The 23,754-nt window shown below is 39.2% G+C and overlaps 1 protein-coding gene across 1 annotated transcript; it reads right to left on the reverse strand.

Moving 5' to 3' along the window:
• Positions 1-4,013: 4,013 nt before the first annotated feature.
• LOC111265941 (uncharacterized) lies at positions 4,014-19,773 on the reverse strand. The gene is made up of 14 exons (XM_086970737.1): positions 19,349-19,773; positions 18,630-18,983; positions 18,200-18,367; positions 17,655-17,807; positions 17,035-17,196; positions 15,290-15,444; positions 14,633-14,946; positions 14,172-14,319; positions 13,391-13,769; positions 12,818-12,964; positions 12,536-12,563; positions 10,684-11,222; positions 9,996-10,114; positions 4,014-7,352 (listed from the first exon to the last, which is right to left on the reverse strand). The coding sequence occupies exons 1-14, from the start codon at positions 19,740-19,742 to the stop codon at positions 7,077-7,079; spliced, it is 3,336 nt and encodes a 1,111-aa protein (XP_086826863.1). The 5' UTR covers positions 19,743-19,773; the 3' UTR covers positions 4,014-7,076.
• Positions 19,774-23,754: the final 3,981 nt, after the last annotated feature.

Consider the following 23,754-nt stretch of genomic DNA (forward strand, 5'->3'; position numbering starts at 1 on the left):
ATACGGATAGAGCGAGTTCTCTAGGTCATACTGAACACCTCATCCCAAGTACTTCGCCTCTTCTTTATACAAGCTCACTCAATCAGCTGGCTCAGGCAATGTCGAAAAAGCGCGCTGCCCATTCGATAAGCCAAATATATGTATATATCGGCCGCACAGTTGCTATATACCGAGTGAATTTTTCGTACCGTTCCTTGGTTTCGGAGACCTTTGAAAACGATGTTGCTATCAAAGTCTATGAGTTACCAGTAAGACTAGTAAAAATTAACTTCCTTTGCGAAATATATATATATATACGAGTGAACCCGGTGGACTTGAAGATTGTACAACTTTTGAACCGGAAGATTGTAGAACTTTTGAAATGGTGGGCTTTTATTACGTATTATAAATACTTTGGTAGCTTCTGAATAGCCAAGTAGCAACCACTCGCGCTCCCTATGTCATTTCTTCATCTATGGCCCAAAGCCAATCGACAGTAGGATATGCTTACCCACCGGTTACCTTTCCTGGGGCATGGAAAAGCCCATAATCGAACGATTAGACAAGCTGAAAACAGCGTTGAGGATTCCTTTGCTTAATTCAAAAAAGAATTGAGATATGACGATGAGGTCATTAAATAACCAGACTACGTGCTTTCGGTTTTCGTGTCAACGGTCCACGAGTTTCTTGAAAAACTTAAGATAGCGGACTTTTCAGCAAGCGCTTTATAGCAGCAGATACCCCTGGCGTTCATTGCATGTCCTATCATCACTTCATGTCCGAGTCTACTTGACAATGCTACCAAACATTACTTCTTCTTAGAACAATGCCATTCTTCCGCGTGGTCCTTCTTCGGGTAGCAGTAGAGGTAACTGCATGCTCCATGCGGCTTTTTTGTTGACTGAAGTCAAGCAAATTGCACATTTTAAATTGGTATATAATCGATTAACGGGGTTTAATATTGAATACGATGGCGCCGGGTTTGTTACTATCTTTATAGCTGAATACGGAAGCATCATTTTTATAAGTTTTCTTACTAGAATATTATTTTTAGGTGGTAGAAATTTAATTCGTCTCAAAACTTTATTCATTAGAACTATATTTCTCATTATTTGAGGAACAATCATTCGCTACCATTACGGCATACTTATAATATTAGCTTAAAAAAGGCAATTTTTCCTTAGAGAATTTTTTATAGTTTTTCACTTCATTTTTTTCTCGATCTAATCTGAGAAATTAATAAATAAAAGGACGAATACGCAAAATATAAAAAGTGAACATTTGGCACTTCAAAAAGGTTCTTCAACAGGACAAAATCCAAAATATGTTAATAAAATAAAAATATTAATAAAAGTTCAATGCCCATTTTTACTCAGTTTCCGCATTTGCAGTACTTGGGTTATAGTTCTGTAACATGTCCCACATAAAATGTCCATTTTGTCCGCCAGACCCATTAAGAGTTCAAGTTCTCTTTCATGAAAAGCCTCTTCGACTGCAACAATGCATTTTCATCATTCGGGCCCTATAGTCTAGTCATCTTCTCACTCATCCTCTACACTCCAATTTCCGTTCTCGAAGCACTGGAAACATCCACGTTCTGCACCTTCGCTTCAGGCACTCTTGCCTAATATCTTTACCACTCTTCAATGAATTTTTGTAACGCCATAGCTTCCGAGGAGCAAAAAAACTGATTACCGAGGGTTGAATTTTGAAACTGAAAAATGTTCCCTCTGAAGTAAACTCAACTGGTGTTTACTCATACGTATATATATATATATAGACAGACACACTAATAGCATTACCAATAGTTTTAAAAGGCGGCAGTAGATTTGCTACTGTAATTTCGGACGCCAGACGTAAACGTCCGCCGTAATTAACTCAGTAAACTTTTGCTTTACCCACTGGGACCCACTAATACTGCTATATCCTATACTCCATAAAATGCTGTATGGCCTTGTAGCGGCCGTATGGTACGGTAAAAAAATATGTGTAACTAGTTCATCGGTTTGTGGCGTTTGTAACGTTCACACATGGTACGAAGGCACGAGAAAAAGCACTCGTAGATTTACTTGCCATATACGCCTAGCGGAGTATATGCACACATATATTCACAAATTCCTAGACGCAAACATTTATCTCACCCTCGGTCGGTAACGGAACTTCACGCTGAGCAAGACAAAGTTTCTATGTAGGACTGAGAGAGAGAGAGAGAGAGGGAGAGAGAGAGGGAAGCTAAATTGCAAGTTTTTTCTTGTCAGCAGATGAAATAGGACCGCCGCAAGCGCATGCCGTGAGTCTTGTTCAGGCCGGTACCGCAGTACATAGATAATGTCAAAAAAGTATAAAACATTGGTCGGGCTGTAATAGTTGATAGTGGAGTTTTGCGTTCGCCTGTAGGCAAGTTTCGGCTCCGGCTCTGAGTTCGAACACTTTGTCTCGCTGGTAGATAGGGCGCAGCAAATAGGAGCTAATATATTGAACGTCTAATCCAATTGTTATTATAGAATGATACTGCAAAAAAATATAGTAGAGTGTGTAAGGACAAGAGCGAACTAGGCCTAAGTCCTTGTGGAGTTATGGCTTGATTATTAATACAATAGAACTTAATAAATAACAACCTTTCGGTCGAGTGGCAACACGACTTTTAATTAGATAGACATCTTTGACTTTTGTCATCGCTGAAAAATTGTCGAATGTTCGCGACAATTAGAAACGCCCTAGAGTCATTCTTGAGTGATTGTATTGTACCGTGTAGCAGTTAGGCCTTGGCGTAAAAGGAAACTTTATAAAATCTAGTTGTGATAATTCGCTCTACGGTAGTAACCCATCTTTCGATGATCTGTTTTGAAATTGGCAGAATTTTATCTTGGGAAAAAGTGGTTTCCATTTAACTTGAATCGGGTAATTTTTAGTTTGGAAAAGAAAAAAAAAACTACTTGTTATGTATACACTCACATAATTACCCGTATAGTGGATGTGTTCTATTTTAAATACTTTCTATGTAAGCATACAATATTCTTTCTCGACATAGGGCGTCGGCCTGCTCCAGAAGCAATCTGAGGTCTTCGAGGCCTGTTTTCGTCTGCACTACTACGAAATGCTACGGAAGAGTTATGATTTTTTATACCGATTTTGTATTACTCTGTTACGTGCCGATTATATCTGAAGTGTATTTAACGAAGTGCCTTAGGGCGTCGCTTCGAATTAGCTGTTTAGTCATAAAACAGTACAATATTGTGTATTACTATTCATAGCAACAAACAAAACATAGCAATGATTGAGTAATTCGAATATTTATGTCAAATCTGTTACAATGATGCCTAGATATTTTATAGACTCGATTATAGAAGAATTTTTAGCAAAGTAAGTAGTAGGTAGGTTTTTTTTTGTCGCCATTGTGAATACACATCGTCAATGACTATTGTAAGATAAGATGTTTTCAAATGAATCTTCAAAGGTTCTTCTATGAATAGATCCGAAATTTATTTCGCACCCTGTGCTATAGACAAAACGATTGACCGCTGTAACAATTAATCCGCTCGCTTATTATTTCGGCTTCACGTTTAAGATAATTCGAAAATAGGCCTCGTTCAATTGATACGATTCTGATGAATTAGCAAGTTCAATAAAACTTACCGTGGCAGGATTACTTCAGAGCTTATTGATGCATGACCCTTATTATCTACCTATACGCCATCGCTTTCAAATGCCTCAGAGAATCTGGGCAGCTGACATGAATAAATGCGGCCACTGTACATAGAGCGCACGCTTCTGGACTTCGACTTCACCGCTTTAATGTTTATTATTTCAACTTGATTATTTTAGATACATGTAAATTAACGCTATGGTATTATATTATCAGCCAGGCTGCTGTTGGAAACGACCTATGATGATCACACTTGCTGTTTATTGCGGATGTGAGGGAAGTTTTTGGAAGGCCCACTTTGTGTATATATATATATATATATTGTATATATATATATATGGAAAATTATTAACGGTTTCACACACATAGAAGTAATAGATTTGAATGCGATGTAGATTTGATGCCATGGGAGTACCCTTTTTCGTCAAATATCAAATGAAAGCGTATGATGAATTTAGTTGTACGGCAGGATCAATGTCTTTTTGTAAACCCGTAAAAAATGCGAGAAAACCGCTAGTTAGTCCGCTATGGCAAATGTCGTGATGAAAGTAAACACTCAATTTTTGCGTCTCTTTCTTTTATTAGTGATGTTTTCGTCACTTTGTATCATATAAACATTTATCAAAATATAATTGGTATTTACACTTGTACACATTATATGACGTCCTGTTCTGCTCTCGGATCATTCTTTGCATACACCTATCTTATATCGATTTACGTGCTTCCTGACACCCGGTCGTTGGCCACCGTACGTGTACTGGTCTAGATAATTTTTTGCCGAGATTATTGCCGTTTGTATTGGCGTAATCATCGTTGTCTTTACTGTATTGCCATGACACGTATTGTTTTTTGTCGTATGAGGTTTATATATATATATATATGCATCAGTTCAAACTGTCTTCGAGAAGACATTGCTAATACTGGAAATCCTCTGACTCGTATCCAGCAAGGCTACATTGTATTGGTTGGTGCTGGGTTTACGTCGCAAGGAAAAAAGCCACACGTTTTCTTGTATTCCGCTTAAAAAAAAAACAAATCCAAACGGATTATTTTATCAGTTCATCGAGGCTGATTCAATTCTTCCGTTGGTTTCTGTCGGTGTAAATTTCAGCGTCAGTTGCGTGTTCACCCGTGGGGGGCATGGCTTAGATGTCACCTCTATTTGCCTTGTGATGTTTCATCGTTTGTTGTGCATAGAAATTCGGGAATATAAAATTGTAATTTGCGTGTTCGTTATTACCTAATTTTATCTTCAGTTGCTTGTAGTAGTATTTTTCTTCACACTTCATGGATTATGTTATTGTTAGTATATTCAAATATGAAATGTCAAATATAACTAACATTTTTACAGCTGAAAATTTGAATCAATCGACAATATATGGCGAGAGGCGTACGTCAGACTTGTAACTTATACGTAAAATTTATCCATTCATGATACAGAGTCAGATCTTCTTTTCTAAGTGTACCCAATTGATTCATCATGTACACCACGCGTTTAGCCGTTTACCCAAACTCGATTCGATCATAACCATAAAACGATGTGTCTTAGGCAACAGCGTCCCACCAAGATCAAACCGTGATGATTCTCAGCAATTTTATCGCTTTCAGTACGTTTCCATAGTTGTTGCGTAGATGTATATGGATCTGTCGTATGACTCATATAGATCATATGAGGGACTGTTATTAAACTGAGTTTGTAGACTATTCATTATAGTTTGATAATCATTATTGCAGAACATATCTAAACTATGTATACTTGTAGATTATTATATATTGATTCAGCATCAATTTATTGAAATATAATATTTCTGAAATATATTTTTTCTATATAAATTTTTATATAGTTTCTCGATTGAGTCACTCAGTGTTAATGTGTTCTCCATTCTGGTGTCGTCTGAAGTTAACTCCCACGGTCCCGATAACTGAAATCAGTATTAATAATAATAATAATAATAATAAATATTTTTCAAATATTATGGAAGAGCAAAATCTGAGCGATATCTGTAATTTTTTCAATCGGAGCGAAAGGTCAAGGATCAGTATCCAGATCCATGTTAATTACGATCAGCTACTTAAGCACTGCTCTATGTGTCTGGAGTTGGGATGAATGTCTAAATGAATTTGCCTGGAACTAGGCTGAGGCTCGTCCCTAAGAACCGGCCACTAATTTTCACTCTAGTTCGTCCTAATAGTATTTATTCGGAATAGATGGAATAGTTATGCAATGAATTCACTTTAACTTGACCTCTCTATACGTGTGAAGGTAAAGGGGATGATACGTTCTTGGAGATGATACGTGCAATTGTTGTTAAAACAGAGTTATATTCATACGTTTTTTGCTTAGGCAGCTAAAACGGCACAGCGACGACATAAACGGCACGAGGCACATGTACATTAATATTACGTTGTTTGTATAGTCGAACCCTCTTGTATAGGCAAGCTTTGTTAATAGTGTTATTGCAACGCTTAAATATATCTCTATGGGTTATGATACGTCGTATTTCTGTAAATTGAGATATTAAGATGCTATTCAAAACGGAAATGCTCGTGAGACTCAAGTGGGTCTGGGCTGGATTTGTGTTATAAATGGGTATAGAAAAGTGAGACTCGGGGAAATCAACAAAAATAAAGGTTTGTTTGATTACAGATATTCAGTACGCTAGTCAGTGAAGCCTTTGCTTGAATGAGGCCGCTGCTTCGCACCGTATAACCAACGTCACACACGCTAATATGTTACATAACAATAGTAACTAGGTCGTACGGTTAGCAAAAGTTTGCAACCTAAATGATCAAGAAAAATATATTAAGGGCAATTTTTTACGTTGTTTTTTAGGTGTCATCTACACTAGCTAGTTTTCTAAGTAATGAAGAAGTTATTTTCTAGCGTTTGCCGAAAATTTGCTTTGTCACGCTGCTTTATCTGGAACGTATCTATTCTATCGTATCGTTCTAAAAATGCTCAAATGCTAGCGGCCACTCATGTGGTAAATAGACTTTCTCACTGGCTGAAACGAAAGCAATCCTGTCTTACATATTTAATCACCTCGTTCGACCTGAGAGCGATTATCCGCAAATCAGAGAATTAATAAAACCTGATTACAAAAAAAAATTGTCCTACATCTTTGATGACCTTCTGTTTATCAATATGACTTGACTTACCTGCGTAAGCGATTCACTCACTCTCATCAAATTATTCATCTGATTCAGGCCGATCAGTCGAAAAGGGCAAACATTTTTCAGACTCAAGACCTTCGCCCAGTCTATGTGATCGAATAGACAAATGTAAAAAATACTAACGTAACCTCGAAATTGTGAGCAATGTCCTTTTAGTCAAGGTCGAACCTAGCAACGGATTCTAAGGTGTTATGCTTTGATCGCCTACATCTTCAGAGCTTCCATAAAGTGATAATCGCGAGTTTTTCAGCTCCGTTTAGATTGTGAACGGTATATGCTAGACACAGCTCTCCCGTGAGTTTGATTTGCTGTCATCTCTACTGATAAACGATGTGAGATCATTATCGGTTTTGCTTGACAAATTGGCGCCTGTTCCGGTAAAAGACAGGGTTTCGCCACTGTTGCTTCTCTGCGTGGCTAAAACAGCGGAATTCTTATTGGTAGTTGCCTTTGAAGATGGCTGGCTGTGCCGTGGCCTGCCGTAAAAGGCCGACGACGAATCATTAATGAGGAGGTCGTCGACCGTTTGTGGTATCTTTTGGTGTACGACAGCCTAGAAGCGAAGCAAAGGAAAATATTAGTTGCTCTGTGGTGAGTTAGTACGTGACATTTATGTGACTGCAGAAGTAGCAATAGTTAATAGCCGTCACCCTGTCATCTGTTACCAATGATACAACACTCGTTTCAAGCTGATTATATGTAGATACATATAATATAAGACAAATAGGTATACCTTTGTGAGATTAAGAGAGAAATTTAGCTATCAACCCAAATGTATAGTAACGGTGTTGGGTCACAAACACGGTTGTGGATGGCGAGGATTGTATAGCCGTTTTAAAATATATTCGATAAAATTGACTCTGATGAGAAGCAAATAATAATAGCAAGCAGAATTTTTTAAGGACGGCGATATCGTACATGCTATTTTTTGTTAGGTGAAAATAAAGATCATATCTTCATTACTTAGCATTATTTGGAAACAGAGACATTAGAAAGTCCAAATAACCTTTTTTGAAAATAACTGTCCGTATGGTAACAACTCTGACGTACGTTGCAAATAACTATCCATTTAAAAATTACCGGGTTGTCGAACCCAACAACTTCACTAGTTCTACTTAATCGATTGGTGCCGGGTGAATACTACCAAAAGCCCAGCTTTTCCAGGCTACATCAAAGTGGGTTAGATACGAATTGAACAGGACTGAAAAAAGGACACATCAGAGGGACTCCAGGTCATCTAGCATCTAGTCAACGAAACAGCGGACGAATAAGTATGCCAAATATCGCTTGCATCACCTTGGTTAAAAAGGCGCTTTCTCGCTTACTCCATTCAGCAGCCTGCTAGCCATTAGAAGAACGATCATTGCCTAACTCGGCAAACACTTGAAAGCAAAGAACGTTACTCACGCTCATATATATCTGAACAATGTGACGCTACCCACTGTCGTCCGTCGGGCATCCCGCATCCGTTACCAGATCCATGTTACTTGAATCTTTCTGATGCAATATATACAACGTGCCTGTATAATTTAAGTTCTTACAAAGACTTCCACGTTCTTATCAGAGGTCTCGTACGATCCGACGACTAGGTAAAGTGCTTACCTTTTTGCTTTCTATCTTTGCCGAATCGTCTGCGACCTCTTTGTTGGACGAGTTTCAAGGACATTCCCGTCTGCGATCAGCTCAAACAAGAGCTCGATCTTGTCGTCATCGTTCATATTTACGCCTCTCGCATGATTTAAACACTTGTTGCTGCATGCGATACTACAGTTATGGTATTCGAGAAGCATAATTGCTTCATTGGTCTAACAATTTTTGAAGCTGCAAGCATCGATTAGCTTGTTAAATAACCACAGAATGTTAGTTAAAAAAAAATAAACATAGGGACGTGAGGAATCTCTTCAACGAGATTGTGCTTGGAGGCCGAGGTATTTCTAGGTCGCTGATAGTGATCTTGGAACGGTGGAGTGTTGCTGAGTCTGTACAATGGGAGCGCTTTTACCTATCGTCTACGGACAGGAAGAAAATTCAGATGAGTCCCGATTGCGTACTGCGTTTCGAAGTTGCCTGATCTACGTTAATAGGTCAAGCATTAATTAAAGGACAAGTACTATTTCGATGGAAAAGACCTGAAAAAGGCTGCTTTGATTCAGTTGATTTTCTTATGGTGAATGCGAGGGATGAGATTATTAAATGTATAAGATACGCTAATTGCTATTATTCGTATTGTGCAGTAAAGAAGTCGTATAGCACGTTCGTTAAGCGTCGGCTATTTAGGTTTAAACATGAATCCTGGAGCTAATAGTAGTGTCCTTTTAGGCTCAGTACTTAAGCTACGGGCCATTACTTAAGACAGGCCTTTGCTGGACCTGCTATCTGGCGTCTTTTCAAATAGATCTATATAACGTCATTTTAGCAAAAAGCCATCGTGACCGTTTGCCAACGTGAATTAGCAATGATCGCTCCCCTATAAGATACTGGAAATGAAAGCGTCTTTGTATGAGATTAGTCTACGCAATAACCTGACTGCTGCTAAAGTCACCTTCTTCATAGGAAAATTCAAACTTTGGACACAATCAGACATAGTGTCTATAGCTTCAATAGCTACAGAAAGTCTGTGAAGTTGTCAACTTTTGAGCTTGCCAACAGCAAACGTAATATTCTTCCATATTCCGTTAAGGTCACAGTAGTTGGTTTTGTACATGCAGTAAGGTAAGCGCGGAAATAACAACATTACGTTACGAAAAACCCCGTCTCCTCTGCCCTATTGTTAAATAAACATATAGAAAACATATATATTTGTATATGTTTATTTCAGCAGATTCTTAGACTTCGCTACGATATCTAGTGGGCTTATCATTCCTGTACAGTGATAGCCAAAAATTAGGGGGTGGTACGACTGGGGCATCGTGCCAACGAAGCGTAGCTCCAGATATATTTGTAATAAATAAGGGTAAAGAGATACAATAATGGGCGTAATATGTGATAATCTATAAAGCTCGGATTGGCACTAGTTGCTAATCCACCTGACCCCTTGTATATATAAAAAGTTAAGTACATTCTCAGAGCCCAGTTGCCAAGCTCAAAAATCATCTATCAAGTTGTTTACAACGTTCAAAATGATTCGGAAATAAAAAAAAAACATGTGAATCAAAGCATTGGCAATTGTCCTATAAGAGATTAGGAAGATACTTACCGAAAAACGACTGCAGCTGTCGGCGTTGGATGGTGAGCCATCGGTCTTAATTGATACAGACCTCGTCTTGCCATTGTCACAAGGCGTGTTACATTTTAGTCTCGGGTTTGGCGGGGTGCCTGAGTCGAAGACGAAAAGTTTTGTTAGATGAACTTTTCACTAATAAACTGCCGTAGATTTTCGATAGTCGCGATCATACAGATATCGTAAAAAGATCGGCTCTTTCCTAATTTACAACATCATATACATGCATTTGGTTTTCAATAGGTTAAAATTCCCATGGTGATTTTGCGTATACCTTATAGTAACGATATTTCCAAAAAACAGTGTTCTAATTTTCAAAAAAAAAAACAACCGAGCGCCACGTGAACTCCAAACGGTCTCTAATAGATTCATCTCAAAACAAAAATCATAGAATTATTACGTATCCAAGTGTACACGTCTACAGGCTGCGGCACTGTCTAGCCAGTCGTACTTTTGCTCAGCGCACCAAGTCGCTTTTCTAATCGCTTACACATGTGCAGAGTTAGTCATAGCATACGGCCTATGAGCCGTAACAAAAGCTGCAAGCGGCGCACATGTCGCACAAAGGGAACTTTTCAGCCTTGACTACCGCTACGCTTCTAGTTATCTAACAATATTTAAACATTAAATTGTCACATTTCCATAAAAGCCACGTGCTACGTACATTGGGCCTGATTCAACAAATGTGTAGGGGAATCAGCATACGTCAAAATCGCGCCGCCTACATTAATTTCATCGCTTCGATCTGCGGTATGACCGGATTCATAGCTTTGATTATGGGTGATCTCTATACAATCGGGTACGACAGAAGCGTGAATTAAGCTGATGTCACGGTATTCGTGAGAGTGGCTGAGATCTGGGTCCGGGCGATGATCGATGTAGCGTCCACCCGTATACGACGCTAGCTTGGTAAATTCGCGCGGGGACTGTTGTTGCTGAATGATATCCGGATGGATCGCGTGATCTTTCTGAAGATGAAGCTGCTGATGCCCATAGTGATGGCGGCGACGTCGATGACAACGCGACTCTGCATCTGAGTTCTGTTGCTGGTTGAGGTCGAGAAGCGAAGGACTTCGGCCGTCAGTATCCAGTGGCAGAGGTGGTAGGGAGTGACAGATCGGCGAATTACAGTCGCACTCAAGACTGTCCGCGTCTGGCCCTGGGTGTCCTGTAGATTCGGACTTTAGTAGGGTCATGCCCCATCTGTGTGATAAGCGTAGAAAAGATGCGGAGAAAAAGAGTCAAAATAAAATGTGTCAAAAGTTGGCCAAACACCCTACAAAGAAAAATGTTAGGATGCTACAAGCAAAGCTGGTGGACCGCAAAAGCGAATAGTTAAATTGATGATTTTCTAATATGTGCCAGAAGACTAGTTCCTTGCGTACCTGTTGCAGCTTCTAGACAGCTGTATAGCTAACATTCGCGTTATCTTTCTACTTGTTTTATTTATGGCTTCTCGAACTAAATCGATAGTAAGATATGTTTGTTTATTAGTTGCCCTTTTTAAAGAATAGAAAGCCCCGCAATTAGACGGATTGAGGTCGGCAAAATAAACAGGTTCAAGGCAACGTTAGATACTTCTTTGCTCTGTTGACGACCGATAAAATCTCATGTTGTTATTAAGTAAACAGGGTGCGTGCCTTCGATTGCCATGCCAACGGTCCACGAATTTCTACATTCATCATTTCATTTCTGCCGAGTATCTCATAGTAGCAGATGCTTCTGATGTCCATTGCTATCACTACCATTACGTTATGTCTAAACCTATTTGACACTGCCATAGAACTCATTTGCTCTCTAAGGCGATGTCAGTCTCTCGCCTGGTCTTTCTTTGGGTGACGGTAGAGACTGACCCATGTCTCTTTCATGGCGACCATAAGCTCCAGGCGGGTTTTTTTTTTTGTGTTGATTAAGGTTCCGTAAATTGCACGTTGAATACAGCTGCATACCAGCCATCAGACTCCATATTCTGTACTTATGAAAAGCCTTCTCGATTACGGCAATGCATTCTGGACCTTACGGCCTAAAACCTAACCACATTCCCCTGACTTTCCACATTCCAGTCTTTGGTTATTGAAACGCTTCAGCATTCTTTTAGTGTACTTTCGCTTAAGGCCTTCTTGCCTGACACCTTCACCAATCTTCAATGGATTTTTGCAATGCTGTGACCTTTGTCAAAAAAAAACTCGACTACTGAGCGCTAATTTCCGACATGAGAAGATGTTTTTCCTTCTAAACTGATTACTTCTGGAGTAAACTAGATCGGTTTATTCTCACATGTTTCTAGACAGATAGCCAGGTTTCAGCCAAATTTGTCCGTTAATTTCATGTAGGTTCGCTTGATACATCTTAATATCTATAAATATTACATTTAATATACTACGAATGCACGTGAAAATCTTGTTTCTTTTTTCCTATTGTTTTTATTATTCATTTAATTATTGCTGATGAGTCGATAGAGTAGTTAGCATAACGAGCGATAGTTTTAAAGGATAATTGACAGGAAGGCCACTTACTTGTTAATGTCCTTCTGTGACACGCAGCCTTGTGAAGGAAGGAAAAGAGTAGGAACCATCATTAGCATTCGGACTTATTTTTAATTAGAAATAATATTTATTAGAAAATATATATTCATATGAACGAACTTCAAATAAACTTATAACGTATCAATTTTGAGAAAAATCGATTTACACTAATATATATAAACAGGGAAAAAAAATACCAACTGAGGTATAATTTAAAAGAAGAATTAACTGCTATCTTATATAATGTTCAATAATCGTTGATAATCAGCTTACCATTTTGTTGAGCATCTTGACATCGCTTGTGGCACGTGGCCACTGTAAAGGCGAAGATCCCAATCAGAGTTGAAGTCACGAGGAGGCCTAGCAGAAGGCCAAGAACCGGTCGAAGTACCGCTAAGCGAACGGCTCCACCGCTGGTTTCTAAAATAAGTGAAGCTCATTACTCCCAACCCCATAGACAAATATCATAAATAGTTCCAGTAACTGCAACTCTACGAGAAGATGGAAAATCCGGTCTAGCTCTATACAACATTGTGAAAATAGGAAACCTTTGAGGCGTCGAAGATCTGAAACGATATCTCAGCCTGTGGAAAGCAAATTACGTGTGCCCCAGTATATGTTTGACTCGCAATTCAACGCTTTAAGAAGACCTCCCAGGTCATTTGTGAGGAAATTTGTTTGCATTAAAAACCGACGATTATAGCACCCCCCTCCAATGTTCGTAAGCATCAACTCTACTATTAACTTATCAATTGTTCGTCCTAGTTTAACGGTTCTAAATGTCTAACTAGAGATATTATTTAGCACTCCTCCGATAAATAAATCGTAAGCTTTAACATTACGTACGGGTATACTTCGACGCGTTAAGCACATGAGCTACCACGCGAGTGACCGTACTGCGGCCTTTCCTGTTTACAGCATAGATATAAACTCGATACCCGGCCTCATTATTTTCCGCACGAGGAACATCCGCGAAAACAAATAGCAACGGCGCGTTTCCCGGCGTCCCGGCGACTGACACGTTGGCGAGGCACATTGGCGCTGCAGGTGATTTCATAAGAGTTGCTGCGCTAACACTTGCCACGCCTAAGGACATATTGACGGCATGATCCGAGTCGTAAAGTTCGGCTACGTACGAGAGATATTGGGGAATATGGCCACCGTTCCATGCGCCATCAAGTCCTTCGAAGCACTCTACGGTGAATCCATTGTCAGTAGCATTTACCTGAAAGATGAATGGGGAAAACGTTGTATCTACTGTTGCCACTGATCGAATCGGCTTGTACACAGTAGCTTCCAACTGAATACAAACATCCGCGCAGATTTTCGAAATCTCAACCAAACTAACCACTCTTAATAAAAAGCAGTTTGTTGCGTAATACGGTACGATTCCATTAGTGGCACTCGGAATGCACGAACTATCATGCACATACGTATATATCGAGAGGAAGAAAAGCTTAGACTTCTATGTGAAACGTATAAAGCGCCGTGTAAACCTAATATTCATGCCTACGTTGTACGTAAGTTGTATTCGGGACAGAGTTTAAAACATATTATATATGCATTACTTCGTAAACATGTGTACACATTGTTGAGACATTTGTTTGCCTCTGGTGTTTATACTTACTTGGGTACAGTTCTCAGGGGCTTGTGGGGGCATGGCTGGCGTTATGTAATACACACAAGGAACTTTTTGTACTCCGACCTCATTTCTACCAAAACAGAGCAGTTCACCATAGTCCTGCTCAGTCAGCGGCTGGTAGTTGATAATATCACTATAATAAGAAATTATCACGTCTGTCATATTTTGTCCTATACAATGAAATCAGTTAAAAGGATTGTTTTAATTCGTACGCATAGTTATACTACCTATAGGCACAGCTTTCGACGAAGGGCGCGAAAGCCAACATTTTCCTACGTTTCTCAGTGTAGTACTCGAAACTGAATAAATATGAGCCTTCTATTGTATCGTGTCGAAGGTTTCAGCATTTGGACATAACCGTATTGAGATTATTCATTCTGTCATGTTTTGTTCCGACAGATTAGTATAAGCCTTGATGAAAATAGGCTTAATTTACGAAGTGGTACCTTGATGAACGCCGTAAGTTCAACGAATTAGGATTATAGTTGGAGTTGTATCGCCTCGGTTGTGGATGGTGTCGATTATGGCTGTAGCTGTCGTTGTTGTCAAGGTAGCCGCTATTGTTGAACGACCAGGTGAAGTCGATCTCTTCCGATGGGTCCGCATCAAGGTTGCACGTGATCTGAGCGCTTTCAAAGATATCTACACCAAATATATGACGCTGTCCTGGCTGACAACGCGGAGCATCTGAATGTTCAAAGTGAAAATACTGAATTTTCTTCGCCGGTACCGCAACTTCTACGCAAAGCCGAACCCGCTTCTACCAGCTGAACTCTAGAGTAATACAAGGGTTTTTCTAAGGTATTCTAAAGTAAAGTCACTTCTTCTGTGTTAATAATATTGAAACATTAGGAGAAAATTAGGCTATAGTAAACTTACTAGTGTTAACTTTACTATATCGGTTACAAGAGCTTTGTTTCGATCAATTAATGACACATGTTGTGTGTTGCTTATCTATAATTTATAACAGCTTTTAGAATAGTTTCTAACGACGTCATTTTCTTCTTCTTCTGTATTTTTTTATATGTCTCTCACTTAGGATTTAATATTCGAAACAGGTTCAGCTTTCGACAATTCTGCTGCTTTTTACTCTACTAAAGAGCTCTGGGAAACTGAAGTTCAGACCCACATTTAACTCTGAGAAAAAGGCGATTGCTCACGACAGATCCCATCCGATTGGACGTAGAACAGGTGTACCAGCCCCGTTGTGACTTCGACACCTTTTGAAGGACGAGCGACGAACTGCTTACAATGATTCCTGTGAACACGACAACGATAAAATACCACTCTATGAATGGAGGTAATTTTGCGTTGATTTTTGTCGGATATAGCTTTGATGACATTTTTCTTTACTAATACATTGATTTTCTACAGATGCAGTCGCGTTCGAACAGGCACCGTTTTAGTATCCGTTTCGCGTCAAACGCTTTCATTTAAATCATCCCATACAGACCCGCCTGTTCCTCTAACAAAGAACAAATTGAAGGCCCTCAAAGAGGAACTTTGAAAGTGGGGCAATCAGATTACGCTGAGCCTGTACTGACCAATAGATCGTGTCCGATTTTTACGATCACTAAGCAACTCTTAAATGAAATACGATTAAAAAGATCTATCAATAAATTTGTCTACAACCAATGTCAGGGAACAAAGCGATGTTCTGAAAATTATTTCAACAGCGGCATTACGTGCTAGGCTAGTTGTCGTAATTATACGCTACACGAACGTAATGTTCACTGCTCTGCTAACTGTTCGTTGACTGCAATCCCGAACTGTGATCACGTCGGCCCCGGTTCACGGTAAAAACTAGTATAACCAGATATGATTGATCATAACGTAAAATGACGGCAAACAGAGACGCGTTTCAGTTGGATCCAGTAGTGGCATGGCATACAGAACTTACGTTCAATTGCCGGAATATATAATAGAAATGAAGTTATTTGAATAGGTTAAAGCATGTTACAGCAAACAATAGAATCAGTCGACCATTGTCATTGTAAAAGGTATGATGCACTTTTAGGTGGCGTTAAGCAGGATCGATTATAATAAAACAAAAAAACAGCTCATCTTTAGCGAGATGATCGATCGACGTATGGTATCGGTGGCACTTCGCTCCGCGCCCAGTCCAGATAGAGTGCCCCTCTTGACAAGCGTAGTTCAGAGCGGTTCAGTAAATTGATTTCGAAATTATGCCATAGTGATGCATAACTTTAAATCTGGCCTCGTGCTTCGGATAAACGTCTATATTAAAATGGGTGTTTAGTGCTGACATCTACCCGAAACCTCATTGAAAAAAAAAACAATAAAACCATCGAGTATTAGGCCATTCCATACGACGACGTTTACCCTCGCTGTACGTTAGGCTTAAACAATTATAAATTGTGGCATTTTTCTAACTAGCGCAACGTATCATAGGACTGAAGCGCAGTAATTCCACTCGAGGTCTGGATAAAAGCTTTCAGTAAGTTCGAATCAATTAATTTACTTTATTGAAGCTTACTATTAAGCGTCTTATTAAGTAGCTTATTATTAAGAAACACTTGAATAATTGGGAATTCAAATAAAGGATCCATCAGGCCACTCAGGGTGGGGCCCCACGAAAATGGCTGACAGAATACTATGATCCTGATAACTTCAACCCTGAGAGAAACTATTTTCAGTTAGTGTTAATAAATAGCGTTATAATTATTATTTTTATCGTTATTATCACTAGCCGATTCCGACAGACAAGGTTAATAAAATAACCGACCATAAAACGCCCCATTTCTCATTACCCTTTCCATTACTCTACAATATATCTCAGCATCCAATTAGTATTATTGATTCTATTTTCGGCATCAATTATATTTACCATTATACTTATCTGTCTGTAGCTCTCTTCCCTCAAAGTGCCAGACAACCTCTGACGTTAATGGATTTGCGTTGATATCGCAGTCCAGATAAACATCACGATTTTCAAAGATCTCGTCAGGGCGTAAGTTAGCCCCTAGTGTCAACGTAACTTGCGGAGCATCTGCGACAATAAGGCGGCCAAGGTTAACTCTGTGACACGCTATGTTAGGTATTTTGTAATATATTTGTATCTATCGGAATGTATCACCAAACTAAAATGGCTCTTAAACACGTTACGAATAAAATTCATCAAAGGGGTAAAAACAAATCTCTACGTTTGCCAGAGTTCGGTAAAAACAGTTGACCTACATCGCCACAACAATATCAGCTAGAAATTGTTATTTTGAAGCCTCTAGAACATGTTGAGGAAAACTTTGCCTGCTAAAAAATCCTATTATTTCGACCGTCTGCCATCATTAATCGACGAAGAAGCAGTGTTTTCTGCGCTTATTTCTGGCAAACGTAAACTTTATTTTAGCCTCGTATACCCTTGTACGTGCCTCCCTTACTTTCCCGACCTGCCCCTCTCCTGCATCCCTCCAAGTTGCCTAAGACTAAAATCATTGTCGTCAAACTCACAGTGTACATCGAGAGTCTGCGTATGTTGGATAGCTTTATCTGGCAGATTTGTGTTTTTCGCTCGACATACGAGCGACGCTCCGTGGTCTTCAGCCTTTGGAGTGAACATCAGTACCGAAACGGTACTACTCGCTCCGAGCATCCCGCCGTCATCTGTCGCATCAAAACACAAAAATTATTGTGTAATTTTAGAGTATAACAGTATATAATATTGAGATGGTCAAGCATGATTCGGCCTATTCACGTACTCACTCGTGGTAGAGCTGGGGGCCTCTTGGTCCTGTACTCTGTGCTATAGTACTATATATTGTTTTAGTGTTACATCTCACCGATATAAAAATATCCTAGCTAGACCAATTGTGATGACTAACATTATTGCTAAGTAGAATATTACAATAACACGTACGAGCTTCCTAACGCAAAATCCTGATTTCTTTCTTATTTTGTAAGTTATTTTGAACAAAGTTAGCTTCGTTATACGATTGTTTCTGTTATTAAAATCGTTATCAAACCATTTAAATAATAATGTCTGGATCAGGACACACCATTTGCAATGAAATCTTCATTACTTTGAGCTAATAGTTCCTGATTGCCCTTCCACCAAGACAAATGAGCTGGAGGTCGGGATCCTGATGAAGAACAGATGAATTTTGCGGGTGATCCGGCGGATAAGGCTCGAGTACTAGATTCAATTTTCACATCCAGAGGTCTCACTAAAATATCGAAGTCAAAAGGAGTTAGGATATCTCATTAAAATACATAGACGCTTGATAGATTATTTTTGCTTTTTTTTTTTCTTCACAATGGAAGAATTGACACTTGAATAACTAAATTCTTTTATAGTAAAACATGTTTGAACGGAGGTCATATCAAATAGAAAAATCAACCCAGCCTTGGTCAAACCAAAGAACGCTACATTAAATGTTTACCCTCTTAAAAGTTGACAATAGGTCTAGGAATGAAGGATAAAAAAGTTTTCCTTCGTATTTGTTACGTTTCTACCGTTAACGTCGATGGTAATAGTTGTTTGCGATGGCCGCGTAATATTGTTGTTTGTAGACTGGCAAATGTACGTGACGAGGAGATGGTCTCTACTTAAGACGGGTATTTCAAGTGTATTCCGAACCACGTTATTGATTAGATCATACGAGAAGGACTCGTCGATGACGCGTCCATTGTGCAGCCACAGAAGACTCGCTCGAGGTTTGCCCATCTTGGCGGTACAGAACAACGTTAACGGTTCGCCTTCGTTGAATGGTCCGGCTAATCCGTCGGATAGAACGGGTTCAGCGTCTTCTTCTGTCGACACAATGGGTTGTCCTGGAGGTACTGCGATAAGAAGCACATTTACCAACATCCAAGTACAATAGGACACTAGTTAAATTAAAGAAAGATTCAGTTATTACCTAAAACTACAAAATGACTGTGGTTCGATAATTATATAATAATATTATTACCCAGGAGGATGGAGAAGTCTCTTAAGCACTTGAAAAAAGACTACTGCGCAGATATGCAACGTATGCTCATATGTAATCGAGGGTGTACAATGAAAACGTTCAAATTTACTAATGAAAAGATCTTCCCATTCTGAACATTGAGTTCTTGCATCAGCTACTGCCATTGTTGGCGACCAAAATTACCAAGAAAATATAATCATTCTCGCTTTGTGCCAACTGTTTATTGTTCATGCTCACCAATAACTCGAAGATTAATGACTGTGTTCATTGAACGAGCGCGCTTGAAATCAACGCGACATCGGTACTCGCCAGCGTCGCTTTCGGCCACCGGTTGAAATTGTAGAAACGCCGGTTTATGGTCGATCTCGAACGTAGCGCGACCGTTTAGTTGATCAAGGGAGGACGTCTGCGGCGCAGATCGGAGCCCGAGTAGTACTCCGATTTGATTTGTATGATGGTGCTGTGTTCCGGAAGCTCCGCCAGAGGCACGTGCATCGACTGTAAACACTGGCTGGGGTATCTCGTCCTTATACCATAGCACGAGCACAGCAGCGTCGTCCCCAGCACGCTCCGCTGGTTCGACGCTACACGGCAAAGCAACTTTTTCCCCCACAACCGTTGTTACAACCATGGACGCTGAAAACGAGTAGAGATGCAAAAAATCATGCCTATGTACGTATTAACAACATACAACGGATACAATAATTTCTGTTCATATGAATTGTAGTGGAGTGGTAATGTGTTTACCTAGTCAAACAATGAAAAGATACACGTTTCAAGTATCTACGACACGTACTGCCATTAAACATTGCTTTAAATGGTTGGCTAAAGAAATTCTGAACGTAAGCCACAAAAAAAAGCGTTAACATTATGCCGTCACACTGTTATATTTACGGATTCATAAGGTGGTTTTGGTTCGAAACCGGGCGTAGATATACATTATTACACAATGGAGGGGGGCCAGCCGCCATCAAAATCAACGATGCTCAATTAGGGCAATAGCATAGAAATATTTATCTGTATAAGTTTTTTTTTGTACATGTATATGTATTTGGGATTGTTTTGAAGGACATGCTTTGGGTTATTTTAGGTCTCTGTTTTTATAATTGTTTGTTGTAGTGAATGAATAATCTTCTCAATTCTATTTTTAAACTATCGGATATGCAATTCTTTATTTTTATTTATTAGCCGATATTCATTTAATTATATATATACATATATATATATATATATATATAGAGAGAGAGAGAGAGAGAGAGAGAGACCAGTTTCCAGTCATTTTAAGTCTTCATTTTACATTATTTATTTTACTTATATTTTTTTACGACGTTTTGCTTTTCTGCTACTTCAAAAAGTGTAAGATAAACACACATTGTTAAGGCGCTCATTTTTAGACTTAAAGATTTCAACCCCCAAGCTGCGTATATGCTTTTAGAATGTGAACCCAGCCGTAAGCCTGAGCTTTCTTCAACAGTAAAAATCACTTATCCGTTGACCTTAAGTTTTATAGACCGGGTATATCTATAAAAAAGCTAATATGTTAAAAGGCTCCGGGGCTTCCTAATCATATTACGGTGCCTGATTTATATAATATTCCGTTTTACTAACCGTTGACTTTCAGCTCGCCCAACAAGTAACCATTGACAAAAATAACTTAAATATCCATTTTAGACAAAACAATTGATTTGGCTATAGCATAGCAATATGGCAAAACTCCCTACCCAATAAATGTTGCAAGGCTGTTTAAGCCAGCTTTTCGATAGGTCGAGAAAAAGCCTTTGTTTCCGATAATGAAATGTCCTGATTAGAACTTCTTCTTAATGCCTTCAGCGATTAGCGGTGTAACGCTGAACTCTCGCTATCCCCCGCTGCTTGTCAAATAAATAGCCGGCTGCTCTTCCCCCTCATCAGAATGTTCAACGAGCAAATTAAACGAGACATACAACTGCATCTTCGAAGGAATGAAATTGCTAGCCAACGTCCGGACTGACATAGTGATAATTGAACTCTCGATGTCCCGAATAAACAAATGAACGGTTTCTCTCCTTAATTTTACATCGTTTTAAGTCAAGCGTCAATGTTATCTTGCAATGATTGATTTTAATTAAAAAAAAAAAAAAAGAAAAGAAAAGATGATATTTTGCGTTACCAGAGCGAACTCCATTTAGTACTATCGATTAAACAAATATCTCTAGAATTAATAAATGTTATACTGTTGATCTTTTTTATTATAGAGACTCATAGATTTCTAAATTGTATCGTCTGCATCTACCGCCATTATCTACTGTATGCGATACAATCACATTTTACTTACTACACAATTTGCATTAATGCAAATTGTCTAATAAGTACAGGAACATACGGTCGGTCGTAGATCAATGAAGGGGCTTTTTAAGGCTTTACTTCGACAGAAGGCAGGCCCTCACTTCTGATACTAGTTCGAGCTGAATAACCTAGGAATGAACGCCAGGTAACAGGACGTTTCCCGCTGCTTATCCAATGCAACGCATATTGATCGATATGACACCGTGCCTGCAAACGTGTCATTATTATTATTATTATTATTGCTTCTATTATTACTGTGCTTACTAATATTTCTAGCTAGTTAACTAGATCGGTCCTTATAAGCGTTCAGCGTCGAACTCAGCACATCACTATTAAATGAAATAGAGCAATACCACATGCATCTTCGCAATATCGTAACATACTTGTACGTATTTGATGTGTAAACGTTTGCCTCAGGCCCAAATACGAACGTGTATATATACACCTAGTAGGACAAAAATTATTTGACAGATATATATATAGATATATAGTACATTCTACTTAATATATATATATATATATATATATATATATATGTGTTTTTTTCCCACTAACACCTGTTATACACAAGTTTGCTAATATGTTGATTTTCAAACGGTTTGGCATTTCATCAGACGACGTATTTATTGGCTCTTAGCACGAAACTGTCGCCTAGCTATCGGGCAAGAGAAGCTGCGTATCGAGAACTAGGCCCACATCGTCATCACAAGACCCATGAAGCCTATACAGTTGTTCTATTCTCACGAAGCTGCTACTGAATCTGGAACGGCGTTCCGCCTGCTGCTTATTGGAACAGCAAAAGCAAATGTACAGTAACGTATCGATAGTCACAACGAGTAGAGACTCTAGAGTCCTATTGTACTGACCGGACCTGAGTTGCTTATGAGCTCGATGTGTGTTCGAATAACTATAACGCGTATGGACAGATGACAACTAATACTGCCTCTCGTGGAAGCCACCGATAATATCGGACTGGGTCCTTCGACACGTTCGAAGGGCACAGCGAAGACATATTTTTCTTTGAACTTACTATGAACACGCACAAATATGCTTCAAGTGTAACTCAAAAATTGAGTTAAGCTTTCAAGATTGTTAGTATTGATTTGAAACCAAATTCGCCTTGTGCTTTGCCTTTACCCTTGCTGTGTGGGGCAAGCAGCGTCATAAAGGACGAGGAGAGAACAACAAGCGAATTGGCATTAAGAGCTGCCAACGAAATAAAGATGTTGCTCTCATTCATATGCTCTATCAACCGTCCATTTGGTTAACTTTCTGGTTATAGTGAGGGCTCCGGGGAGTCTGCGGGACTAGGACAATTCCAGCTTGGTAGTACATACTTGTCGAATTCATCACTAATTATTGCTAGTGCTTTAAAAAGAGTATTAGAAAATGAGGGATATTTAGCCTGCCCTAAAAGCAAGCTTGAACGGCAGCCAGTCTTAAAAGTCTGACATCTTGTCAACGTCTATGGACCTTGAAACGCCCTATGCACAAAAGACATCCTAATAAAGTACTCCAACTTATTGATACCGTAGAACTAGGTGGTATTAGGGTTCTGCAACTATATTAGATTGAGTCGCAGACTAAACCCTATGAGGGTTTAAGGTTTAGTGGCTGTCGGAGTACGACAGTGCCCGAAGACGCAGTGTGGAAGTTCAATATCCATAATGCGTTATTTCTTAATTTCCTAGAAATGTTCTTTTTAAACTGAAGAAATGCTGTATAAAGAATGTCCTCTTTGAAGATCCATTCCTCCTGCTAGCCGTGACATTGTACAACAGTTTAACGACTCAATCGAGTCCTGCAAACGCACATGCCACTTGTGACCAGTTACCAAAACAAGACTTAGAATCTATCAGTTTTTTTTCACCCTTTAAATCGGTAATGTTTATTGTCCACATTTCATTTCCTCGCAGCAATACTTAAATTGCGCAACTATTTTAAAACCGCGGAGCACCACGGAACAGTTACTACGTGGCGGTCGAGCCGCGTCGTAAAAGGCTTAAGAAGGACAAACGAACTCCTTAAGATACCCCAAAGAGAATATTTTTTTTATTGAGACGTTCCGTCTTTGTCAACTTGTAATGTAAAACGTGTACTTTTGCGTTATTGACCCAGCTTCTTTTATGCATCAGAGTCTGTTTGAGCGACCTTACGTGCATGTTTACCCTTTGTCTCGCCGACCTGACACACATACATACCCATATTACTTAGCTTGCTTTTGAACCTCTTGCTGTGTTCGTTTTAGGGGACTGTCCAACCTAGGTTGACTGCTCGCGCGTTGTATCTGTGAAGTTGCGTCCTTCAATAGATAGAAG

The sequence above is a fragment of the Varroa jacobsoni genome, unplaced genomic scaffold (assembly GCF_002532875.2).
Source record: "Varroa jacobsoni isolate VJ856 unplaced genomic scaffold, vjacob_1.0 scaffold_1030, whole genome shotgun sequence".
In the NCBI taxonomy this organism is placed as follows: Eukaryota; Metazoa; Arthropoda; class Arachnida; order Mesostigmata; family Varroidae; genus Varroa; species Varroa jacobsoni.